We start from the raw sequence: 22100 nt of genomic DNA, 5'->3' as shown, positions 1-22100 counted from the left end.
CACGTCTCCAGGGATGGACGAGATCCATAATGCCTTTCTCCGGAATCTTCCAGAGCTTTATTGGAAGTTCTCTTATGTTTTAATCAAATTTGGGCAGAGAGAAGCTTTCCACCGTCCTGGCGCGAATCTATAGTTGTTCCAAATTTAAAACAGGGCAAGGATAAATCCGATCCGAACAACTATCGTCCAATATCCCTCACCAGCTCTCTGTGTAAGGTAATGGAAAGAATGGTGAACCGACGACTCGTTTGGTGGCTGGAGCGTCGAAACCTTCTTTCCAATGTCCAATATGGCTTCCGACGCGACCGATCGAGTTGACCACCTTTTCAGGACAGAGAACTACATCCAGGGGGCCTTTGTCCTTTGTCCTTCGTCCTTCGTCAGCACGTTGTTGGTATTTTCTTCGATCTAGAGAAGGCTTATAACCGGGTCTGGCTTCGAAAAATACTATTGAAGCTCCACAAATGGGGATTTAGAGGCCATCTGCCAATATTTATTGATTTTTTTAAAAGAACCGCACCTTTAAGGTCAGAATAGGCCGAGACGTATCGCAATCCTATACCCTGGAAAATGGGGTACCACAGGGCTCCGTATTGAGGGTGACACTTTTTGCGTTAGCCGTCAATGACGTGGCGGACTGTGTCAAAGCCCCAACTATGAGCTCGCTGTTCGTGGATGACATACCAATCTTTTGCCGGTCACACAAACTTGTATCTGTAGCCAGACAACTACAGCTAGCATAAAATAACCTAGGCAACTGGTCGCGTATGAATGGTTTTAAATTTTCAGCGGAAAAGACCAAATGTGTGCATTTTCACCGGAAGAGAGGTTACTTTGTCCCTCCGGTTTTTAAACTGGATGGCAGACCCCTTCCGTACGTGGAGTCGGCTCGGTTCCTAGGTATGACCCTAGACCACCGATTAAATTGGCGGGAACATATTCAGTTTTTAAGAAATAATTGTCTTAGGACCCTAAATATTTTAAAGTTTTTAACCCACTCCTCATGGGGCGCCGACCGCAGCATGATGCTTTTACTATATCGCGATTCCAGCCAAGGGAGACACCACCTGGCGGAGAACGCTCGAAACAGAGGAACGATGGTCATGACGCGGTAGTGCTATGAGGAATAGTGTATATGAGACCTTTACACTGTTTTATTGACTAGTTACGGGGTGATACCTACTTTTTGGTTTCAAAGCAATTATTAACGTTACTTGAGGTTAAATATTCTGTAATTCTACGACTCTGTAATAACTGCAGCACAAGTGGAATTGTTTCAAAGCGAAGCGACGGCTGTTGTTCCCGCACGTAGGTAGGAGCAGAAAGCTCTTGCTTAGGACGATTTTAATGGAGATACGTTGGTTTTACATGTTATAGCTATTAATTTAGTGTTATTTCAATTGAAAATCGTTCATGTGTCAGGTTACGCAGAAAAAAGTAGGAAAAATAGCGTATATCCAATGCATCAAAGTATCCGATATCCGCGATCGCTGTTTTCGAGATTTTCAATATAACACACAATATTTACATCGCCATTATTATTAGCGGGATGGTATTTGCCCGTGTTAGTCTGATAAATGTGTTTTTTTCTTCTGTGCGCGATGTGCTATTGAACAATTTACCTAAAGTTGCTGAGTATAGTAACTCAAGATTGACGTTAAGTTTCAATTGCAAGGAGGATGTATCTACTGTACCATCGAACGAACGATTTTTAACAGCGTCTCACGATGTAAACTAGTAATATATGCATTATGGTAAACATTGCTAGCTTATTTTGATCGATTCCAGAGTCATACATAGTCACAGAACATACTGCTTTCAGACAAGAAATGGACGACTTTCACCTATTCAAGGCAATGCCAAGTTTCATCTCGACTTTGAAATGTAAAAGTGGGCAAAGAAACTTAGTCCCCAAATTCCTTTCCCCGTAGACAATTACAATAACTCATTCAACGGATTATTATTTAACTGTGATACCCAATTTAAATTCAAAACCTAGCCAATTTCATGTGATGCTCTGTCGAATAACCATAAACTGGTGTTAATAAGATTGCTATAAGTAATATTGTTTCTACAGAATATTACAAAGATAATATTGCAATTCCTTTCTGTGGTAGCCGAACGATTAAAACTAATATTATTAAGACAAGTACAACATATCATACTATGACATAATTCATGTAAAAATATCAGGTAATTTAGTTTCCTTCTAACCATCAGCGTTTGGATATCCAAAATATGGATTGTTTTTCTGTATGGGGTATGTTTAGTATTGAATCCACCATAGTAGTTTAAAATTTGCTTTGTACCATTTCAGTTGTAATCATTTACACTTTATAATAAGGATACTATATAACTCTGTTAAATTCGAGAATAGGGCATACTAGTTCTGAATGCAATACTTTGAGCAAATGAATGTGTTTTTGTTACTCAAAGCAGACGACTTATAGAACCTAACATACATACGAGCCTTTTGCAAATTATTAATTACAACCACTGGTATATTTTCATCTGAGGAATTATTAAATATAGCTAAATTAGTAGTAGTAGACATTATTTATCTGAAACCTTGCTGTTCAGTAACTCGTATGTACATACTTCAACATAGGGATAAAGAATAAAGATTTATCGTCTTCATGATTTTACCAAGAACAGGGAATCGACAGTAAATATCCTTAAGTCGTCCTTAAATTCTATAGTTAAATATATAGTTCATTTCTTATCCGGAAATATGATAATAATATAGGTGAACACAGCAATCCACATCACTGAAGTAGACGGCTGTGGCATCCAAATACAACACGAAAACTGCCTGAAATGGATTATGGTTCCAATTATTGAAGCGGCAGATTGTGTATGAAATACTGTTAAGTTCTTTTGTGGTGTATTCCATAGAAATGATTAGGAAGTAACGCGATACGAGTCGGATAGAGTCGAGAATCAAACCTGACTCGTAATGATTAGGTACATTATAAACACCTTTAGTTACATCGTCAAGCAGTTTTCTTCAGTTCTAGATCTTCTTACGGACGAAAGAAGCCGAGAAATACACCGTACGAAGGCTTTAAAAGAATATTTCTATCTTATTAGTTCTTGATATTATGGTTTATGTTCTCTCCGTACGCCAAAGCTTTATGATTGTTTTGATTTTACCATCACTCTGGCGGCCATATTGGAAATTGACGTCACTGACAGCAGCGCCGCCATCGGTCATTTGAGTCTCGAATATTGCGCACTTGTTCGGTCCTAGCTGGACTATGGGAGTTTTATTTACTCGTCTGGCCGCGAGTCAATTTGAAGAACCTTGACGACGCTGCACAACAAAGGATTGCGGCTCTCAACTGGTGCCTTCCGCACCAGCCCGGTGCTCAGCCTTTATGCAAACGCTGGAGAGCCGCCTTTGCAGAGCCGAATAAACATCCTGATGTTGAACTACGCGGCGTAAATCCTAGCCTCAAGAGGTCACCCGTGTTTTAACATTGTTTTTAATCCAAAGTTTTTAAGAATTTTTGTTATAAGAACGAGAGCCACTAAGCCACTATGTATACGATTGAAAGAGTTCATCGAAGCATCCGGAATACAACTCCCGGATGTAGCTCCAATCGTTTACCCCGACATCCCGCTATGGATAATTCCACATCCCAAAATTTATGATGCTTTTAAAGGACTCCAGAAAGAATACTCCACTACCTCAGAGTATCAGTGTCATTTTGATGAATTCGTCAGTCGCCATAAGGGCAGTCGACTCGTGTATACAGACGGATCCAAGTCGGAAGCCGCCTGTGAATGCGCAGTGTCCTCGGCATACCACGGCATCATGCAGACGAGACTCAGCCCGTTGTGTAGCATATACACAGCGGAGCTCATCGCCATTAAGAAGGCGTTGGGGATGGTAGCCGACGATTGCAACCCTACCACCATCATAGGCACCGACTCAAAGATCTCGCTGCAATCTATCGCCACTATTTTTCCGACGCACCCTATGGTGCAAGATATTCAAATCGCTCTATATAATATCTGTACCTCTTGACGGAGTGTGATGAGCATCAGCTTACGCGAGACCGGACAGGCGTCTGGGGCAACCTAGAATGTATTCTGGACGATGACCCTGGCCGCCTATGCCGCGTCATAGAATTCGTTAAGAAAACTGGTCTTGTGAATTCGATTTGATTGGCTCGAAGTTTACATCAATATTGTCAACAGTGCCGCACTAAACTGAAATTATAGTATATGCTTATGTCGCAATTTGATTGCGCGTGGCCTTAGCTGTCGACGCACCCGTAACCCCAAACCTGCTAATCGAAGTGCCAAGATTATCTGCACAGAAGTGATTGACCCCAAAACTTTTGTTGTTGGTGCTCTAAAACCTGTTTTGTCGGTGTCGGTATTCATGTACAATGCTATAGAAAAAATAGCTGAAATGCCATTCTGTGATATTCGCAAAATATGGGTGTTTGATAGACTTTATTAGGATGGAGTGGATTTTGTCGCAGAAAACTATTCTGTAAAAGGGAAGCATTGCTGCTCTTTTTTGTGTTAGATGATGGCTCATTTTGTGTCATTGAGGCATTTATTAAACTAAAATCTTGTTGTTGTCCCATCAAATGTATTTGTGAAGGGGAATTTATTGCCATAGTTAGAAAATGCAAAAATTATACTTCTAGTTACTTGCCAGAAAATATCTTCATTAATGAGGTATTAGTAACATCAAAAGTAACAAGTAATGCCATTAATTTTATTGCTGATTATGTGTTATGGTGGAAGTTGGCGGTAAGACATTTTGTGTGCAACGGGTACATAAATTGGAATTAGAATAAATAATTGCAAATTATTTTATTGATTGCTAACAATTTCCGAGTCCCATTTGATATTTCAGCCTTCATTTCTTCAGTTATAATTTCATGTAATATTTATTTTTACCTTCCGTACATTTTTTAGTATCCTACCGTGCTAGATTCTTTTATATAAAAAACTTTTGATATAAGATGATCTCTGCATTCTCTTCGGGTTTTCACCGCGTCCGTTGGGTTTTGGCGACTACAGTTTCCAACAGTGTCAGACCTTCGACCTGAAGACGCCGACTGCAATGTCAGCGAAACTGTTGTCCCCAAAAGCCAACGGACGCGGTGAAAAGCCGAGGAGAATGCAAAGATCATCTGATCAACGCCGCGAAAATCATTGAACTTACTTTTGATATCAGTCTGAATTTATTTTGTCGCCCTCTGTAATGCTGTCAAAAGAAAGCAACTCTCCATGCTGCATGGTTATGTGCAGTGGGTACCCTTGAACCTATGTGCATTTTATGTATGTGGTAACATGTATAAAGGAAATAAAGGAGTAAAACTTTTTCAGGTTCGCTATTATATTAACTTCTTCAGGTTCGCTATTATATTAACTTCTTCATGTTCACTATTATATTAACTTCTTCAGGTTTGCTATTATATTAACTTCTTCAGGTTCGCTATTATATTAACTTCTTCTTCGTAACGTAATATTAGAATATTATTAACATAGTTTCACTCCGTTATTTCCAATATGGAGTGGTTCCACAAAGTTAAGCGTGAAGTTATCAGTTACACATGTATACATTTTATCTCTTCTTGAAAAAACTAATGTACATCAAAAATTTACTACTCCATAGACTAGGATTCCATATTCCACCAATCGTCAATGCCTAAAATATATTCTAATGATTGAACAGTTATAAATAAATTTAAGAACGGATAAAGATCACTGAATAAAATATCAGAGCTCATACATTATCATAATCCAGACCAGTTGGCCCCTTTGATATTTCAGAATAGCTCCATACCAGTTGATACCCATTTCAGTGGAGTTCCAGACCAGTTGAAACCCATAGAATATTTCAGCTGAGTTACAGAATAGATCCAGACTAGATGCAGACCATCGAATATTATAGCACAGTTACAGACCAGAATTCCAGACTAGTTAGAGACCATTTTCCTCCCCGCACCGGGGGAAGAGAGTAATCTCTTCCTTTGGGGAGCCGCGCCCCCACGGACCCGAGCCCACCGAGGAGACAAGCTCGTTAAAAAACCCCGTCGCTCGCTCGGATAGTGTCCAGACAGCATGTGACTCTGCTGAATTGATTGCTCTGTGGATGGCCCTTCAGGGAATCCATCAAATTGACACACCTTATGTCATCTGCACTGACTCAATGAGCTCTCTGCAGACCATACTCCGTTTCTCTCCGTCGCATCCCATTGCAAACGAAATTCATTGTTCCCTCCACTCCCTCCAAATGAGGGGTGCGAAAATCAGTTTCATGTGGATACCAGGGCATATGGGAATACGCGGAAACGAAAAGCAGACAGAGCGGCGAAAGAGGCTCTATCCGATATAGAACGCAATACACTGCCAGTACCTGCAGGTGATCTCCAGGTGGCGTGGAAGAGAATCGTTTTAAATCAGTGGAAAGAACGCTGGTGTTCCCAAACGGGGAACAAACTCCGTAGTGTGAAACCTGACGTGTCAGAGTGGGCCTCTTCGGTCAGGAGTACTCGGAGAGAGGAGGTAGTCATCACACGACTGAGGATAGGGCACTGCGCCATGACTCACTCCTATCTATTCACAGAAGAGAAAATCCCGCCCCATTGTGAGGAATGTGACTCTATAATCAGTGTGAGACATATCCTGACGGAATGTGACCTATATCGGATATTGCGATATAGGATGAACCTTTTTGGAAGACTAAACGACATGCTTCGTGACGACCCTGAACGTCTTAGTCGGGTAATAAAATTTCTGAAAACTATTGGTCTGCTGAATGAAATCTAACCTCGTTACACAATTTATATTCACGCACACACCTTTCTCACCTATTATTTTATATTCCGAGGAAATAAATACCCAGATTCCTTCAGGTTAAGGTTTATGACGTGATCCTCCCAAAATGAAATTTTACGAATGGAATAATTCGGTGCAAAATGACCGAAGATGTCGACGCACCCTAAAAACAATAACTAACTAACCTGTGACTCATTTCCCAAAAGCGATCCGATAAGGTTTTCCCTGAATTTTACTATCTGCATCTTACTGCCACAAATCTGGTTGAAAATGAAATAAGCATTCACCACAGAAGTCCCTAATAATAGTTCTAATGCTACTTTTCTGTACCATTTCAAAGACCGACGCAAAGGCGTTGAATAACAGGAAAGTTGATCAGAAAGGTCTATGGATGATTTCCCCTCATTATACTTCAGGATAGCTACTGGTTTCAAAACCCTTGACCTATATTTTTCCACTTCCTCCATCTCGTTTGAGTGGCATGTTGGCAATAGCGAAACATCGCGTTTATCTTTCCACTTCATTATTGACACACCTCTTTGATTGTCCTTGACTACTATTTCCCCTTTCTTATGTTTTTTGGCCGTTACATCTTTGGGTATTCCCCTGCGGTTTTTACGCAGGGTACCTAGTAAATGTGTCCTACGACGAAGAAGTGAATTGGCCGTGTAATAATTGTCTGTAACAATCGTTCTGCCAGCATCTAGTAACTTCTCGGAGAGCTGCATAACTACTGCTGTTGGAACAAATCGCCTGGCATCGCGCTCACGTCCTGCATAAATTTTCATATTCCATACATAGCCCTTACCAGAGCACAATTTAAAAATTTGACACCGTACTTATGCCTTTTTTGAGGAATGTACTGTTTTAATACTAACCTGCCTTGAAATGGAATAATTGATTCGTCAACGCATACAATTTCCCCAGGTGTATATAATTCCTGATAATTATAAATGATTTTATCCAAGAGTGGTTGAATTTTATGCAAACGGTCTTTGTTTGAATTTTCTTCATTATTGGAGAAGTGCAACATCCGTTATAAGAGTTCAAAACGATTTATGCTCATGTGAGAAGGAGCTACATCATTACGATATATGAAATTTTTACTCCAGTTGTCAGAAAGTTTTGGCATTTTTACCACACCCATATTAATCAGAATCCCAAAGAGCTTTTTGATCTCGTGAAGAGTTGTCGGCTCATATCTGCAACTACAGCACTCAATCCACTCTGCGCCGTAAACTGAAAATTCGGATGATTTTTCACTGGTTCAGTCCAAAAGTCAGATGACGCATTTGGTGATGAGGGCACCGGTCTATTTAGCTGCACATTTTCACTCTCACTTAGCTCTCCGTCGGTTGTATCGGAGGTTGCCCCTCGTAGCAATTGTCCATCCTGCAAGGAATCGTCGCTTGAGGAGTTCACTCTGATGTCCTCATCACTGGAAGGGATATATTCATCATTTCCCGTTACACTTTCAGAATCAGATGACTCTTCTAAGTATTTCCTCTTAGCCGCTTCAACAATGAATCTGGTCCGCGGGGTGAATTTATCCATGTGGAATCACTAATGATAAAAGTAGATTTTGGTTCAACATTTTCTTATATAATGGAATAGATTATGAAAATATTCAGTGAACCAAAAAGTAGAAAAATGCAACTAAATATGTAAACCAAACTTACCAAAAGGACGATGACGAACCAAAGTAGAATTCAGCGCAGGACGCAGAAAGTGGCACCGAGCACTCTTCACATTTCTTCTACTAATCGTATTATAGAAGAAAATATTGCCTCTTTTCATGTCACTGTGACAGCACTGATTTTTCTAAACGTTCTGTCGTCTCAAGACATAAAAGCGCCCTATATATAATGCTACGTATTCCTTCAACAAGCAGAAAGGGATATATTGTGTTGATGATGTGACATGAAGTTCCACACAATGTTTTACATTAGTCGAACAAAAGAGTTCTCCGTCATAAGCATAATAGCACTGCATGTAGAAGGAAGGAGGGTTTCCTGGTATAACTTGTTGTTTAGTGTCTGTGCAGCGTCTACTGGCAGAAACGGACTTGAGTATACGCTACGGAAGGAGACAAAGTTAGCTCCGCGGAGGACAGCTGTGTCCGCGGAGGGGGGCGGACTGGAGAGAAAACTGCTACTAAGAAGTGCAATACTGAATATAAAATGAATGAAGGTGTAATTTATCACTACGAAAATTTTACTGCACTACAAATGAAGTAATTGCCGTATTTTCGTAAATTTATAGGTATCCGCCAGCGCATAAGTTGGTGGTCGTGACGCTGACACCGTGGCGGACACCGGTGTCCGCTAATTAAATTTATCACTAGATAGAAAAAATAACGTTACGTGCAATTTACTTTTTCATTAGCAAAGTTTTACTGCACTACAATTGAAGTAATTGCCATATTTTCGTAAATTTGTAGATGTCCGCGAGTGCATAAGTTGGTGGTCGTGACGCTGACGACGTGACGGACACCGGTGTCCGCTAATTAAATTAATCATTATAATGAAACAATTAATGGTACGTGCAATTAATATTGCTCTACTCTATTAGTCATAATAAACACATTTAAATGTTAACTTGGCCTAAGGGGACATATTAAAAAAAAACCCTCGGATGTTAACCTGTTAAGAGGTGCCAGGAAATACACTGGTCGGCAGAGGCTGGCCTGAAAGTGAGCGCACTCTAAACACCTGGCTACACGGTACATTAAAACGTACAAGTTGCTGCACGTTGGCGTGAATGATTTTAGTGGACAGGAACGGAACATGTACGAATGCATGAACCAAATTAGAGCAGGTTCTATTTTCTGTGCATGCATTCGCACAAGTTGGGTGGTTACACGGTGGATTTTGGCGTTCATTCTCGCGTTCATACATTTAGACATTAACCTGGATCCGCCCAAGATATTTTTTTTAGATTAATAATTGATATTCTAGGGAAATGCCAAGAGTCTCATTTTAACTATATTCTGACAATATTGCATTGATTGGTTGTGTAGTTTCCGAGATACAGGCTGTGACATAAATGTCACATTGGGCGCTTCTGTTGTCTTCTGGTGCAAGGTAATATTTCCCCAGATAAAGCAAATATGTTTCGTATTTTTGTATTTTTTCGTATTTCGAGTTCATTTAAATGATAAAAAACGCTAACAAAACATTAATTATGCACATATTATTATTTATGTGCACTAGTATCAACCATTTGTTTACAATTTAACGTAAATTATTGAATGTTTAGCAATAATTTTCAGTGTTTCATTGTCCGCAATTCATAAATTTTTCGATATAAAGTGTGACGTTTCAAAAGTGTTAAAATTTTCTGGATTTTTTTCAATGCTATTTCACAAACGTGTGGGGTGTATTTACATTTATAATATTTATATTATAAACTTGTCAAATGCACACCAAGAAAATTTATTTTAAATTTATGTAATATTGTCGTCTGGAGTGTTATGAAATTACAGAATCTTGAATTTACGCATTCAATGGATTTTTTAAAGGCACATTTAAATAATTTTTTTACGTGGCGAATAAGTAAAACAGTTGAAAATGCATTTCCCCAATTTTGCAAAATGTATAGAATAAATACATATTTGAAAAATATTCTCACGTCACAAAAGAGTGATTCATATTTCATTCAATTTTTTGCTATATTACAATTTGTTTAAAAAAACTGAAGATTGATTTAGAGTTGAATGCCGGCGCATACGTAATATTTTGAGTGGTAAGCATATAGTCCATAGTGGTAAGCAAGTAAGTCCATATTACATGTATCGCATGCAGTGCGGTTGACGGAAGTGCAGTATTATTCAGCACGGCGACGCTATCTTTTATTTAGTATAACAGGGAGTAAATGAACATTAGCATCGTAACATACTTCACTGCCTGCCTCTGATGAAAATGAAGTAGTGTGGCTTCACACCTGGCCTGTTACGTTTGCACTGTCACACGCCGGAACTCTTAATTGTGACATGCAAGTACCAGATTTCCGCTAATGAACAGCTAAACCCAAAATCCAAGAAAAAATACTCCACCACCACTACCAAAACGGATTGACTTCCCACAATTTGTCTTTCATGTCGGGCATCGTATTGTCTGCACAGTGAAGGTATCTACTCATCAAAAAGACCCTATTCCTTCGCTAGGCTACGGTAACCATTGAGTTGTGACAGAATCTTCCCTGGAGCATCGCTTGGATGGAAACCAGTTAAAACCTCATTGCAGTGAAATTCCAATGAAAATTTTCATCTCTTTACTGATGCTAGGAGATGAAAAAACAATAGACGTAGTATAAGTATCTAATTCTGCCATGAGGAAAAAGAATTTCATCCGAAAAAACTATTTAAAACATTTGTACACTTGATTTTTCCCTCTATTCAGGAGGATCTGTTTCGGGGAATAACCTATTTCTTACAAAATGACCTTGTCGCAAATTGGCAGCTTCTCTTTTCACTTTTTTTGTTGGAGAAGTGATGTAAGCTTCGTTGACTTCGAATCCTTTTCCGTACATCTAACTGGTACTGCAATATTTCCGGACTTGTCTTGAAATTCTCAAGGATTATCATTATCCAGCCGCAAAATAAGCTCCACTCTTGCCCGAGGTTGTCTTCCCATTCCATTGTCCACAAGTCCACGAGCCTGGTCATCTGCAATGCCCTCATCAGAGACAACTGCTGCTTCTGACGGCTCAAGGTATATTGGGTATACTTCGTCAAAGTCTTGATTTTCTGGGAACTCTTTGGCTTCACGCAGTGTAATATCTCTGAGCTATCCATACCAGTAAGAATAACAATTTAATTCTAACTTAATTACCGGAATAAAAGTTAATAAATGCAAATTTATCGAGTAATTGATAAATAATAAATCTTTTGGCAAGAATATGAAGGAAAAACGTTGAAATTGCAATAAATTCTGACTAGAGCATATAATTCGCAACTTTGAAGATTTGCATAGGAATCGGCCCAATGTGACATTTGTCACAGTACCATTTATCAGAAAATATTACAGAAATGAAAATAAAAAATAAAACAGAAATACCAAACATGTTAATGTATTAATAATTTTGCATCATTATGTTGATATGTACCAAAGATTGTCGCTGTAGCGCATATAGTTAATGAAAAAATAAGTACATATTCATAGCGAACGTCCATTTTTAGTGTCTAGGGAAGGCGCCTACGTACCAGGGGAACTTAAAGGATAGGTTTACACATTCTTATAAAGTATAAAACACAACAACGTACCGTGCACCATCGATGCAAGAGTTGTGCGATACATCGATGCATACAGTTGAGCGATAGAGGTACATTAGTATCGAGTAACCAGGCCTTGTCATTGGTTGAGTACTTCTCACATCACAACAGGCACACCCTAAAATGAATTTTCTCTCTAATAACTAGGACGGGTAATGGCTATTAGCCTAATAGCGGTACTTGAAATAGTGATACTAAGAGGATGACGACGGTGAGTGATGACGACGGTAATAGTGATGACGGTGGTGATAGCGATGACGGTGGTGATAGCTAACTAATTAACTCATTAGTATTTTTGCATGGTTTAGTTGTGGAAGCCATTACTAAAAATATGATAAAGCCTGTATCGCATTATGACGATTACGCAAGTGGAAGTGGAAGTTTGGGAAGAAGATAGATGGTTAATAGTTTGGCGATCCTTATTTTGTAAGAAGATAGAGGTTGGATTCTTTTTGTTACTCCAAAAGGGCTCTCTTTTTGCGACACCGTTTGGAAAGGGTTCATTTCAGAAGCCAACCAACCGCCTCTGGCCAAAATTCGAGTGGGCGCCGCAGTGGCGCATGCGTGGGAGTGAGCAGTCTTTTCACTTCAGTATTCTAGGGGAGTACAAATAAATTGTGGTACAGGGAGCAAAGCATTGGGCGAGAATTATTCGGATGCAGCATTTCCTTAAAGGAATACAAATAATTAACGAAGAAGCTAGAAAAAATTTCCAATAAAAAATTAACCTTTTCAATGTTTCCTCGCCAGGGTTTTCCGTAGTTTTTTGTAGTTGAGAACCTGTATCCTTAATACCAGGCGTAGTCCTAATCATGTAAACATTGAAAGTGCATGAATAAGAACATCATTTACCTCCTTTTAGTGTAAGTTCCCGCTAGCCTAAAGACATGTACAACGGGGAAAAAGTATCCCAACAAAGGGTTGTGCCGCCAATATCGCCCCACGGGATAGTGGGTTTCCTTTCCAGTAGGTTGTTATTCTTTGGTCGGAGTGGGAAATTCAAAACAAGGCAAACCATTTCCTTTTTTCGTCGTCCAAATGCTCGACCGACTATTGAGTCTCCCACAACACATAGCACCTATGACATGGGATAGGTAACTACAATGTCTTTCATGTCACCAGGATTTTTGAGTGCATGGGAGTGTGCTTACGTTACGTGTACATCTTAAGTACACATGAACCCGCAATAGATCAATCGATTATCAACGAGTCAAATGCCATGGTGTGGCAGGTGTTAAGTAGTCAACGTCTCACCAAAATATAACAAAAAGGAAAAGAAGGTGCGAGTTGTATGCATTAAACTGCTCAATTTCACGTGGCACCTTCATTATTCAGGGGGAAAAAACAATTCCTAAAATTGTTTGTTGGGCAAAATACCTTTTACTTTCTCCTCTCTGACAGACTTAAAATATGGCGAGGTTCTAATATGGGGTCATCCTTCTCCCAGTGAAAGGTATCTGTTCTTACCTAGGGCGATTGGTGAAGGGCTAAATGATGCATAATGAATGCTTTCAGGAAAGTTGCCTTGGCTATGATCCGGGAGAGAAAGAGAGAGAGAGAAATGAAGAATTGGGCCTATTGATTCCAAAACAGAAGAGTCGCAAACGAGGGGATCTGCCTCAGTCAGGGCCCACTGCTGCTGCCGGGAAGTGCACTAGAGGCCTAGTACCATTGCATTGTCTTTTTGGAGGGGCACACACATACGCCTGTTGCTCGGTCTCACCGCTGTGATAAAGCGGATGTCAATGCAGGCCAGGGTCAGTTGGAGCTCACTAGGTACTTGTATGTGCCACCAAGGAGGCGCCTAACTTTTTTTTTCGACTTCAGTTATTAAAATCCATTTTGAACGGACGTAATGAAGTTGGGTTGTGCAATACAACTGAAAGTTTGTCTTCGATAGCAAGTACCAATTGGCTTGAATGCCAAATGGGTTTGCTCCGATCATAAGTAGTAGGTTAAGTTGCCTATGCAATACCGTTCTGAGTGTCACCATTTAGTCAGGCCCACCGCTTTGCCCTTGAAATGTTGTGCTAGGCAGTGCGAGCCACGGATGGGTGACTCCCGCTACCACATCATAGATAACTAGAAACACCTATGTTATACGACTCTTACCTTCGTATTTCACCCTCTGACAACTGCCTCAAATAGTAGAAAAATGGTGAATTTGCAGCTGCATTGAGAAGAAATCAGATGTGACCCTCTGGTTGCTATAAATATGTTCATTACCAAGGAGAGGTACCATTTTTAACGCTCTTACTACCAAATATTAAGTATATCAAGGGTTGGGTTTGAGTGATTTTGATAAATTTAAAACTTGTTATAAGTGCATCTTTACTGTTACGTCTCATACTTGAAAAACAATTTTTCGATTTCAATGCGCACGAGGGCGCGGTCCCGTTGGCTGAGTTTCTTGAGTCTGCCGGACACCGAGAGGCCGTAGTAGTCCTCTTCATCCAGGTTGGGCGGTGCGTTGAGCGGCGTCTTCTTTGAGGACAGCTCCGCCTCCCTCTTTGGAGTCTCTGCAAGTGGCAAGGGCTTAGAACTGAGAATCATTGTTATACAACGAATGCTTTGGGCTGTAAGCATATCAAGCATGGGTTTAAACGGCTTCACGCCAACAGTTTCACTAATTGAGAGGGCTAGTGACAAAGTAACAATTTGGACACAAAAATTGTTTAGGCAGTGACACAACCATTATACTAGTAAAAAAACCACTTATCGTGAAAAACTGATGTAGCCATTATTGTTATACCCTTTATGTATATTTTTACTTTAGTTTTTTTAAGAAATTAGAAGAGTGGTGATTATATATTTTTTAAACTCTTTCAACAAATCTTAGGGTTGGGGGTTGTGTTATTTTTTCAAAGGCTGATTAAAATATCGAATAGCATTGAGCCACTTGAATGGTTTGCCGTCCGAAGGATTGATACACGAAGCCTACTTCTCATCTCGAAATGACAACAATCACGACGCAAAGATGAGCAATATCTTATTCGTCAAACTGTGCGGAGGCAGCGAGTACCTTACTGGTGGGTCGTACCGCACTTAACATTCTAAATACATAGTACTTGTCTCTTCTAGAGGAAGAAATTATAACGGGCTGTCCAGCTGCGTATCTTTGTGTAGTCACCCTCCAGGGCAAACTTGAGTGTAGAAATTCCGAGGAGGAAAATTCAGTCGCCCTGAACAGGATTAAAACCCAAGATCCCTGAATAGCGACGCCACTTCAATTACCTCGATACCTTTTTTCCTCTCCGGAGTTTTGTTGGCTTTATAGAACACGATGGATTCAGCCAAAAAAATCCACATTGGAACAAATACGCCTTGGCAGTTCGGAAGTGACGGATGTCGTATTGCTATCTAGAGAGGTCGACGCGGCCTCTACACATTTTGACGGTTAATATTCTGCTCATCTTTGATTCGTGATTGCAACATTTATATTTTGAATGTTAACTTCGTTCAATCTTGGGAAATCCAATTTCAAATTTTTGCCATTTGCCGGCCTCGGTGGCGGTGGGCTAAAGTCCTCGCCTGCCACACCGTAGGTCGTGGGTTGGAATCACGCCTGGGTAGGTGATACCTATCCAGGGCATGGATGTTTGTGTTGTGCTTTGTTAATATTGGAAACCCTCGTTGTAAAAGGACGTTCTGTGCTGTTTAAGGGGGATGTGATAAATAAATAAAACTCCCGGTCAAGGCAAGTGCTTTTCCCTCCTTCTTTCTCTTATGCTCTTGGATGTGTCACACTGGGCAAACGAGAGAAACTTTGTCGCCCTCGCGCTAATGCATTCTTATTCCCAGTGCCTACGCATAGATTCCTAGCTTGAGTCTGTCCTGTTGATCTTCATAAATCAAACTCCCCCCTCCCCCCGTTACTTGTCATCAGCAATTACACTTACTCCAACCACCTAAGTCCATTTCTGTCTCCTCACCCACCGTGACTTGACAATCCTTAGAATGTTCCTTCTTATCTCATTAATTTTCTTTCAGCGTCATATATTTTTCTAATTGGATTCCCAGAGTTATGGAGCTCAACCTGTTCGGAAAGAGGGTCTTCTAAATCTGCAGAAATGCGAACGATTACGATGACGGACATGCAACATACGTCGGAGGCATGTTACGAGGTTGGTATATCTAGCTCTTATTTTATTATACTTTGTATTTTATTGTTAATGGTGTATGGTTACTCATTTGTGTGTTTTTTTAGTTCTCAAATGACACGAGGTCTCACCGGCGCTGGTTTTGCACGTGGTCCCGCCCCCTGCGTGCCTTGGCTCCGACAGGGCGGCCACCGTGCTCGTCGTGACGGCGGTGGGTGCCCCAGAGACGACCGCAGCGCCGCTCGTGGCCGGGAGCAGCAGCAGGGACGTGGTGGGCGAGGTGAAGCACGGCGCGGTCGGCCGCAAGATGGCGGTGGCGGTGCTGCTGCAGCTGGCCGTCGTGAACTGGTGCTCGGCCGAGAGCGAGGAGGCTTTCAGGATGGACACGGGCACCACGGCCCCGCCGCTGGGGCTCTCACCACTCAACGGCGTCCCCCTCGACGTTGACAGCGACACGGCCGGCAAGAGCAGGCGACGCGTGGGCGGAGTGCTCTGGCCCTCGGGTGTGGAGGGCGACGCAGAAGTCGCCGGCGCCGCCGTCCTGCGCCGCACGATGCTCGTCGGGCGACTGCAGCGCCGCCGAAAGGAAAGGAGGGGGTGAGTAACATGCCAAGATTTGCGTTCACTGCTGTGCCGTGGCCTTTAAAAATCCTGAGTTAAACACCCTTTTGCCACTAGGCGACAGAAGTAGGGGATGGTAGCAGTGGAAAAATGAATGTCAAGCAAAGATAGCGAAAGACTCCCATATGAATAAGGACACGGCATAGGTAAAGCACCCTAATACGTGACACCTGAAAAGCTATGCCAACTGATGGACTTCAGTGGAACCTCGCACTGCTGATTTGTATCAGGCCGTCGAGTGCGGCAGTAGGAAACGACAATGTCATTTGCGATAAAGTTACGACGTCGCAACTGCACCACCGTCGCACTAGATGCGTTTACTGTGATGTTTATTATCTTATTGTTAGAAATGAGATACAAAATGCGGCCGTTGATTGATGGAAGTCTCCATCGATCGATATTCTGTTTTGAAAGTTCCAGCTCGACCCGTCGAAAAGTCAACCAGCGTCGGCTGTGATGGAAAATGTATTATATGCGGTGACACACACGTCTCTCAGGCAAATTTATATCGATCGCGCTAGGCATTAACTACTCCCAGGAAATTCAACACAAACGCTGTATTAGAAGCAACATTAAAAGCGTTTATAAGCAGCGAGTTTAGAAAGTAAATGGCGAAAGCTATTTCGCCTCCGATGTAAATTTGAGCTGGGCGTGGAGGTTGTCACGGAACCATAGATTTGCTTCGAGTGGGCCTGGCCATGTTTTGTCAATTTCTACGCATCGATAAATCATACATTTCATTGAAAAACGTACATTTCCTAGCCGTGATGCTGAAGATTATTATAGACCGTGGGTTATTACCGAAAGGGCTTTAGCATAGTGGTCCGAAATCGAAAATCGTCGGCCAAAATTGATAACGCTGTTATTATTACATACATATATTTTAAACAAAGGTTTATTCCATAGTTTTAACTCTTTTGTATTTGAAATAATTATATAGTTATTTCACATTTTGTTTAAACAATTAATTTTTATAAACAATGGAATTTAAGATTACATCCGCGAAATTGAATAACAAAGGCACATCTTATAAAACTGAAATAGAGTTTTAGTGTATTTAAATAATTGTATTTTTTTATTTCCTCCACTCGTCCCCTTTTGAAATATATATCGTCTCTTGAATCCACCGAAGGAGCGGTCGACTATTTGCACACAAAAACGCTCCCTCCCAATTCAACCAATCATTTGAAGTTTTTTGTGGAAACTTAAGGCAGTGAATAAACGAAATATAAATATTTTTTCATGACTCACCAGTGATATTTTCTATCAATCGCAGTGGTACTAAGAAACTTGAGAATAGGTTTCCACCTGTTCCCGCATCCGATTCTGTTTACGTAGAGAATGTCCGGAACTTCCGTCATATTTGCACATGAGAATGCATTGACCTCCGACCCCATTCTCCCCACAAATGGAAGCTGAAATTCTGGATGCCGTGTGCGTCAAGGGACTTTGCACACCTACCTCGCACTTCTCTTCTGTGATAATTACACCCTCATGGTTGCGCTCTTTGCTGTCAATACGGATCTGTGGCTACAAAGAAGTGGCCATGCATTTTCGACGTCCGTCGAAGGAGCAAGTACTGATTTTTGGTGAAATTCCCAGAGAGAGAGAGGACGATGGTCCTCGGGAGTTCTTCCTGCTCCTCCATACTTACGGGTGACTGGCGTTCTTTTCGCCGCTAGGGTCGTTTGCCGCGACGGTGGCTTCCCACTCTTCCTTCTTCCTCTTTGGCCTTCCCCTCGACTCCTCACAACTCCCGCTCAACGCATCACAAATCCCAAAATTATATACTATTATGCCGTATGCACTGGCAAGACATTTAAAATAAACGCGGAATAAATTTCGAAATAATGTGAGAAAAACACTCTTCCACAAAGCTTTTGAAGTTAACTTTTGTATTGACATGCACATCCAACGAAGAGTCATTAGCAAGAGACGAGGAGGAGGAGGGGTGGGGAGAGAGAGGAGTGGGGGTAGGAAGGAAGGAGGGGGGGGGTAGGAAGGAGGAGTGCGGAGGGTTGGATGACGCGGTGGTGAGGAATGAATGAATTGGACCATTTGTTTGCGGGAGAGGTGGGTGAGTGGCAAACACGCGTTCATTCATGAGCACATTTCGTATCGATTCGCACAATTTCAAATTCATCTAATATGTCCAGCCTTGTGCCCTTATTTTCAAACTGGAGAATTTGTGGTTGGAAATTACAAGAATTAAAAGTCTGCAGTAAGTGTTCGGCGAAAAGTGACATTTGATGCCCACTTTTCCGGCACTTTCTGTGTTCTTTCGTTCTGGCCTATGTAACACATGTAGCGTGCTAATACCTTGGTATATGGCGAATTGATGGTTTCTATTTTGTATTTCTCACGAGAAAAAATTTTACCAAGAGTTCAAGGGTTGTAAATAGAAATATTGAATTTATTTTTGGGGAATTAGCGACCAAGCGTGTTGGAAAGATCTCCCACAAACAATAACCGGCACCATTAATTAGATTTTTCCGTGATGGGGGAAGGTAGCAAGGCTGTGAAATACCTTGCGTTTTCAACTTTCTACGAAGGATTTTGGCTATTGTATTCGAGATGTATGGCCATAAGAAACAGCAATTTATTGAATTATGGAAATTTCACGATTGAAATTGGCTAAATTTAATGGCAAATTGACGATTCTATGCATCATTGAATGAAAGGCGGACAGTTTATGGGAAGTCGAATGACATGAGTCACTAGGAATAATTGTGTCGCAATAGCAGGGCTTTCTGTATGCATACCAAACTTGTGATCTTCGCCAGATATGGATTTGGAGAGATCAAGAAAACTTACTCCTTCATTGGATTTTTTTTCTACTGTGTAGGCAATATTGGGATTTCGAGCGCTTAAAAGATTCACAAAGTTCTCTAATTGTCCGACACTTCCGATTCCGCAGTTGGTGATGTCATCAGCATAACGCTACCGGCAGTGGCGGATCTATCTAAGTGGGGGATTAAGTCCCCCACATTGATTCGAAACATACATAGTATCATCATCAAATCGGGCGGTCATCAAACAACTTTTTTCGAAAGTCAAAGTTCGACATATTACAAAATGTAGCCCGACGTATCAAATGAACAGAGAAAAAATTTTGTTCATGTAGGTTGACATCCTACGGTTGCACCAGGGCCGTTTATGTTAAGCTTAGGCAACCCGCAACACATTCCCTCTTTTTACGCTATTTCGGCGATAAATGTCGTGATTTTAATGATTTTTTCAGCCGATTCTGCGCAAGCCATGTCTCAAATTGTCGAGGTAAGCAGCAAAGATCGAATAATAACGTTTATTGTGCAATCACCGGTATTAAAATGCAAAGAAACGTAACAAACTTTGAAATTTTCTTAATTAATGGTATATATTTTAATTTGGTGTACTCGTATGGGCATGATCGCACTAATATGACCCTACCGTTTATATACAACAACATTTTTCCCCTCTCTCAACCTAGAGTATGGATCTCCTCATCTCCCTACGGCCCGCCTATGAACTGATACAAATACACTGGTCAGGGATGTGAAAAGCCCTGATGCCTTCATCTGGCGAATAGGTCTTTCTTGCCTGCAATATCCTTTGGAAGGCTACTCTTCGCGCTTCGACCCTTTCATCATTCACCAATGAGGATGTTTTCGGGATGAGCGAAGAACGCTTTGCTCTGGATGAATTTCTCAAGAACTCTACTTTTTACGGAATTGTCTTATTCTCTTAAGCATTTCCCAGATGTGTTCTGCTTCTGTAATCTTCCAATTTTTCTTTATTGTGAACCCCATAGGAATATAGAGTTTCATCATAGCCTCGGTTATTGAATTCAAAGCCACTGTTGGTCGTCTTGTTTCTATGTAAACGCGGATCACTCTGTTGGCCGTCATTCCCCATCTGCTGTTATTCATTTCCCCATTATCGCGATCAGCCAGCTCTTGTGGGATGTATCCCCTGGAAATACCACGAGCCATGTCCAGCGAATAATTTTGGTATTTGCTGATGAAAGATGAATTTAGTTCAGGATCAGGTAGACCAAGATCAATCGTCTGAAATTTCATTAGAGGTAGCTGCGCACAGGTCTTTAGTTGGCGACCAATTGACCCAATGTAGATATTTGGTCCCGTCGCTGGCCGATCAAATTTCTCCAATTTAAGTCGAAGAGGGAGTTCATCTGAATGCACAAGGCACTTAAATCTATAAGGCACGCCCGAGACGCACGTCGATAAAACATATAGCGCCTCCCTTCCAGCCGGTCGCGGTGTTCAAATGTGATCCATCACAACCGATGCACCGTATGGAAGACGTGTCAATTATAGCAGCTTCAACTAATTCGAGGATAGAGTTTCCGAGCCATTCTGTTTCTCCTGTTTCAGTTTATGCATGTCCCAAATGAACCCCGCCGGGTTCTGCAAGGATGACTACATGCTCGTCGGTTGAGTCGTGATGCGCACTTCATTGTTGCTGCACAATTCCCTGATTTTCGTCTTCTCTTTTCTTCCCTCGAAGAACAATGCTATCCTCGGTTGATCTCTAAGCTTTTCCATATCCTCTGAAGTCGCAAGCTCTCTGTATTTCTTCCTTTGTCGCGCAATTTTCTTCCGGTCGACAATCATCGATGCATGTTCAGGTGTGACCTGGCCGACGTCTTCAAACGCTCCAGTCACGAGGGTTGCTGCAATCCGCTGGCTACGTTGTGCCTTTTCACCGATTGGCAGGTCACAGGCAGCTTCAGGATGTTGCGCGCCGAGCTATTATAGGATGGGCGGGAGGATGGTTGCCATTCGTCGCCGAGCACAGGCGGCGAGTCATTTTGAACTTTAGAGCACTAAGACTTGAATTTAGAACCAATTTTCTGGGCAAATGATGTCCTACTTTCAAATGATTCCTCCGTTTTTATAATTTTTTTTCTTTGGCAGCCTTCTTCCAATGTTTTTTTGTGGTTTTCCAATCAATTGTCCCAATCACTAGTTCTCCGGTTGATCTTTGGTCTAAAAGGAATGATATTTCTTCATTTTTAATTTACGTCTTCGGCTTACAAATACACTAGGCCAATTTTGGAAGACACATTGAGGAAAATAAAACAAAATTTTAACATCTCCCTTAAATTAATAAAGTCTCGATGGGCAACAGAGGAATTTTTCTTCTTTGTGCTCTTCATAATTTTTTTACATTTCGTGTTGTATCTCTAAACTGCCATGAGGATGCCGCGGTTCGACATTAAAGGTCCAGACGCGTCGTTCTACACTTGGTCCACTCTGTTGGCGACAACATGGGCAATCTCCTGGACCGATTGATCAAAG

The 22100-nt window shown here is 41.3% G+C and overlaps 1 protein-coding gene across 1 annotated transcript in view; it reads right to left on the bottom strand.

Annotated features, from left to right (window-relative positions):
• Positions 1-14392: 14392 nt before the first annotated feature.
• Positions 14393-22100, bottom strand: part of LOC124156655 (daf-12-interacting protein 1-like) — a 35941-nt gene continuing 28233 nt past the window's right edge. The window contains exons 3-4 of the mRNA XM_046531314.1: positions 16311-16747; positions 14393-14598 (exon numbers count right to left, since the gene is read on the bottom strand). Of these exons, the coding sequence (XP_046387270.1) occupies positions 14417-14598; positions 16311-16747 (619 nt within the window). The 3' untranslated portion in view covers positions 14393-14416. The remainder of the gene's footprint in view (positions 14599-16310; positions 16748-22100) is intronic.

This window comes from Ischnura elegans, chromosome 3 (genome assembly GCF_921293095.1).
Source record: "Ischnura elegans chromosome 3, ioIscEleg1.1, whole genome shotgun sequence".
Classification (NCBI taxonomy): domain Eukaryota; kingdom Metazoa; phylum Arthropoda; class Insecta; order Odonata; family Coenagrionidae; genus Ischnura; species Ischnura elegans.
The sequence above is the reverse complement of the archived record's forward strand: the minus strand, read 5'-3'. Positions and strand labels throughout refer to the sequence as shown.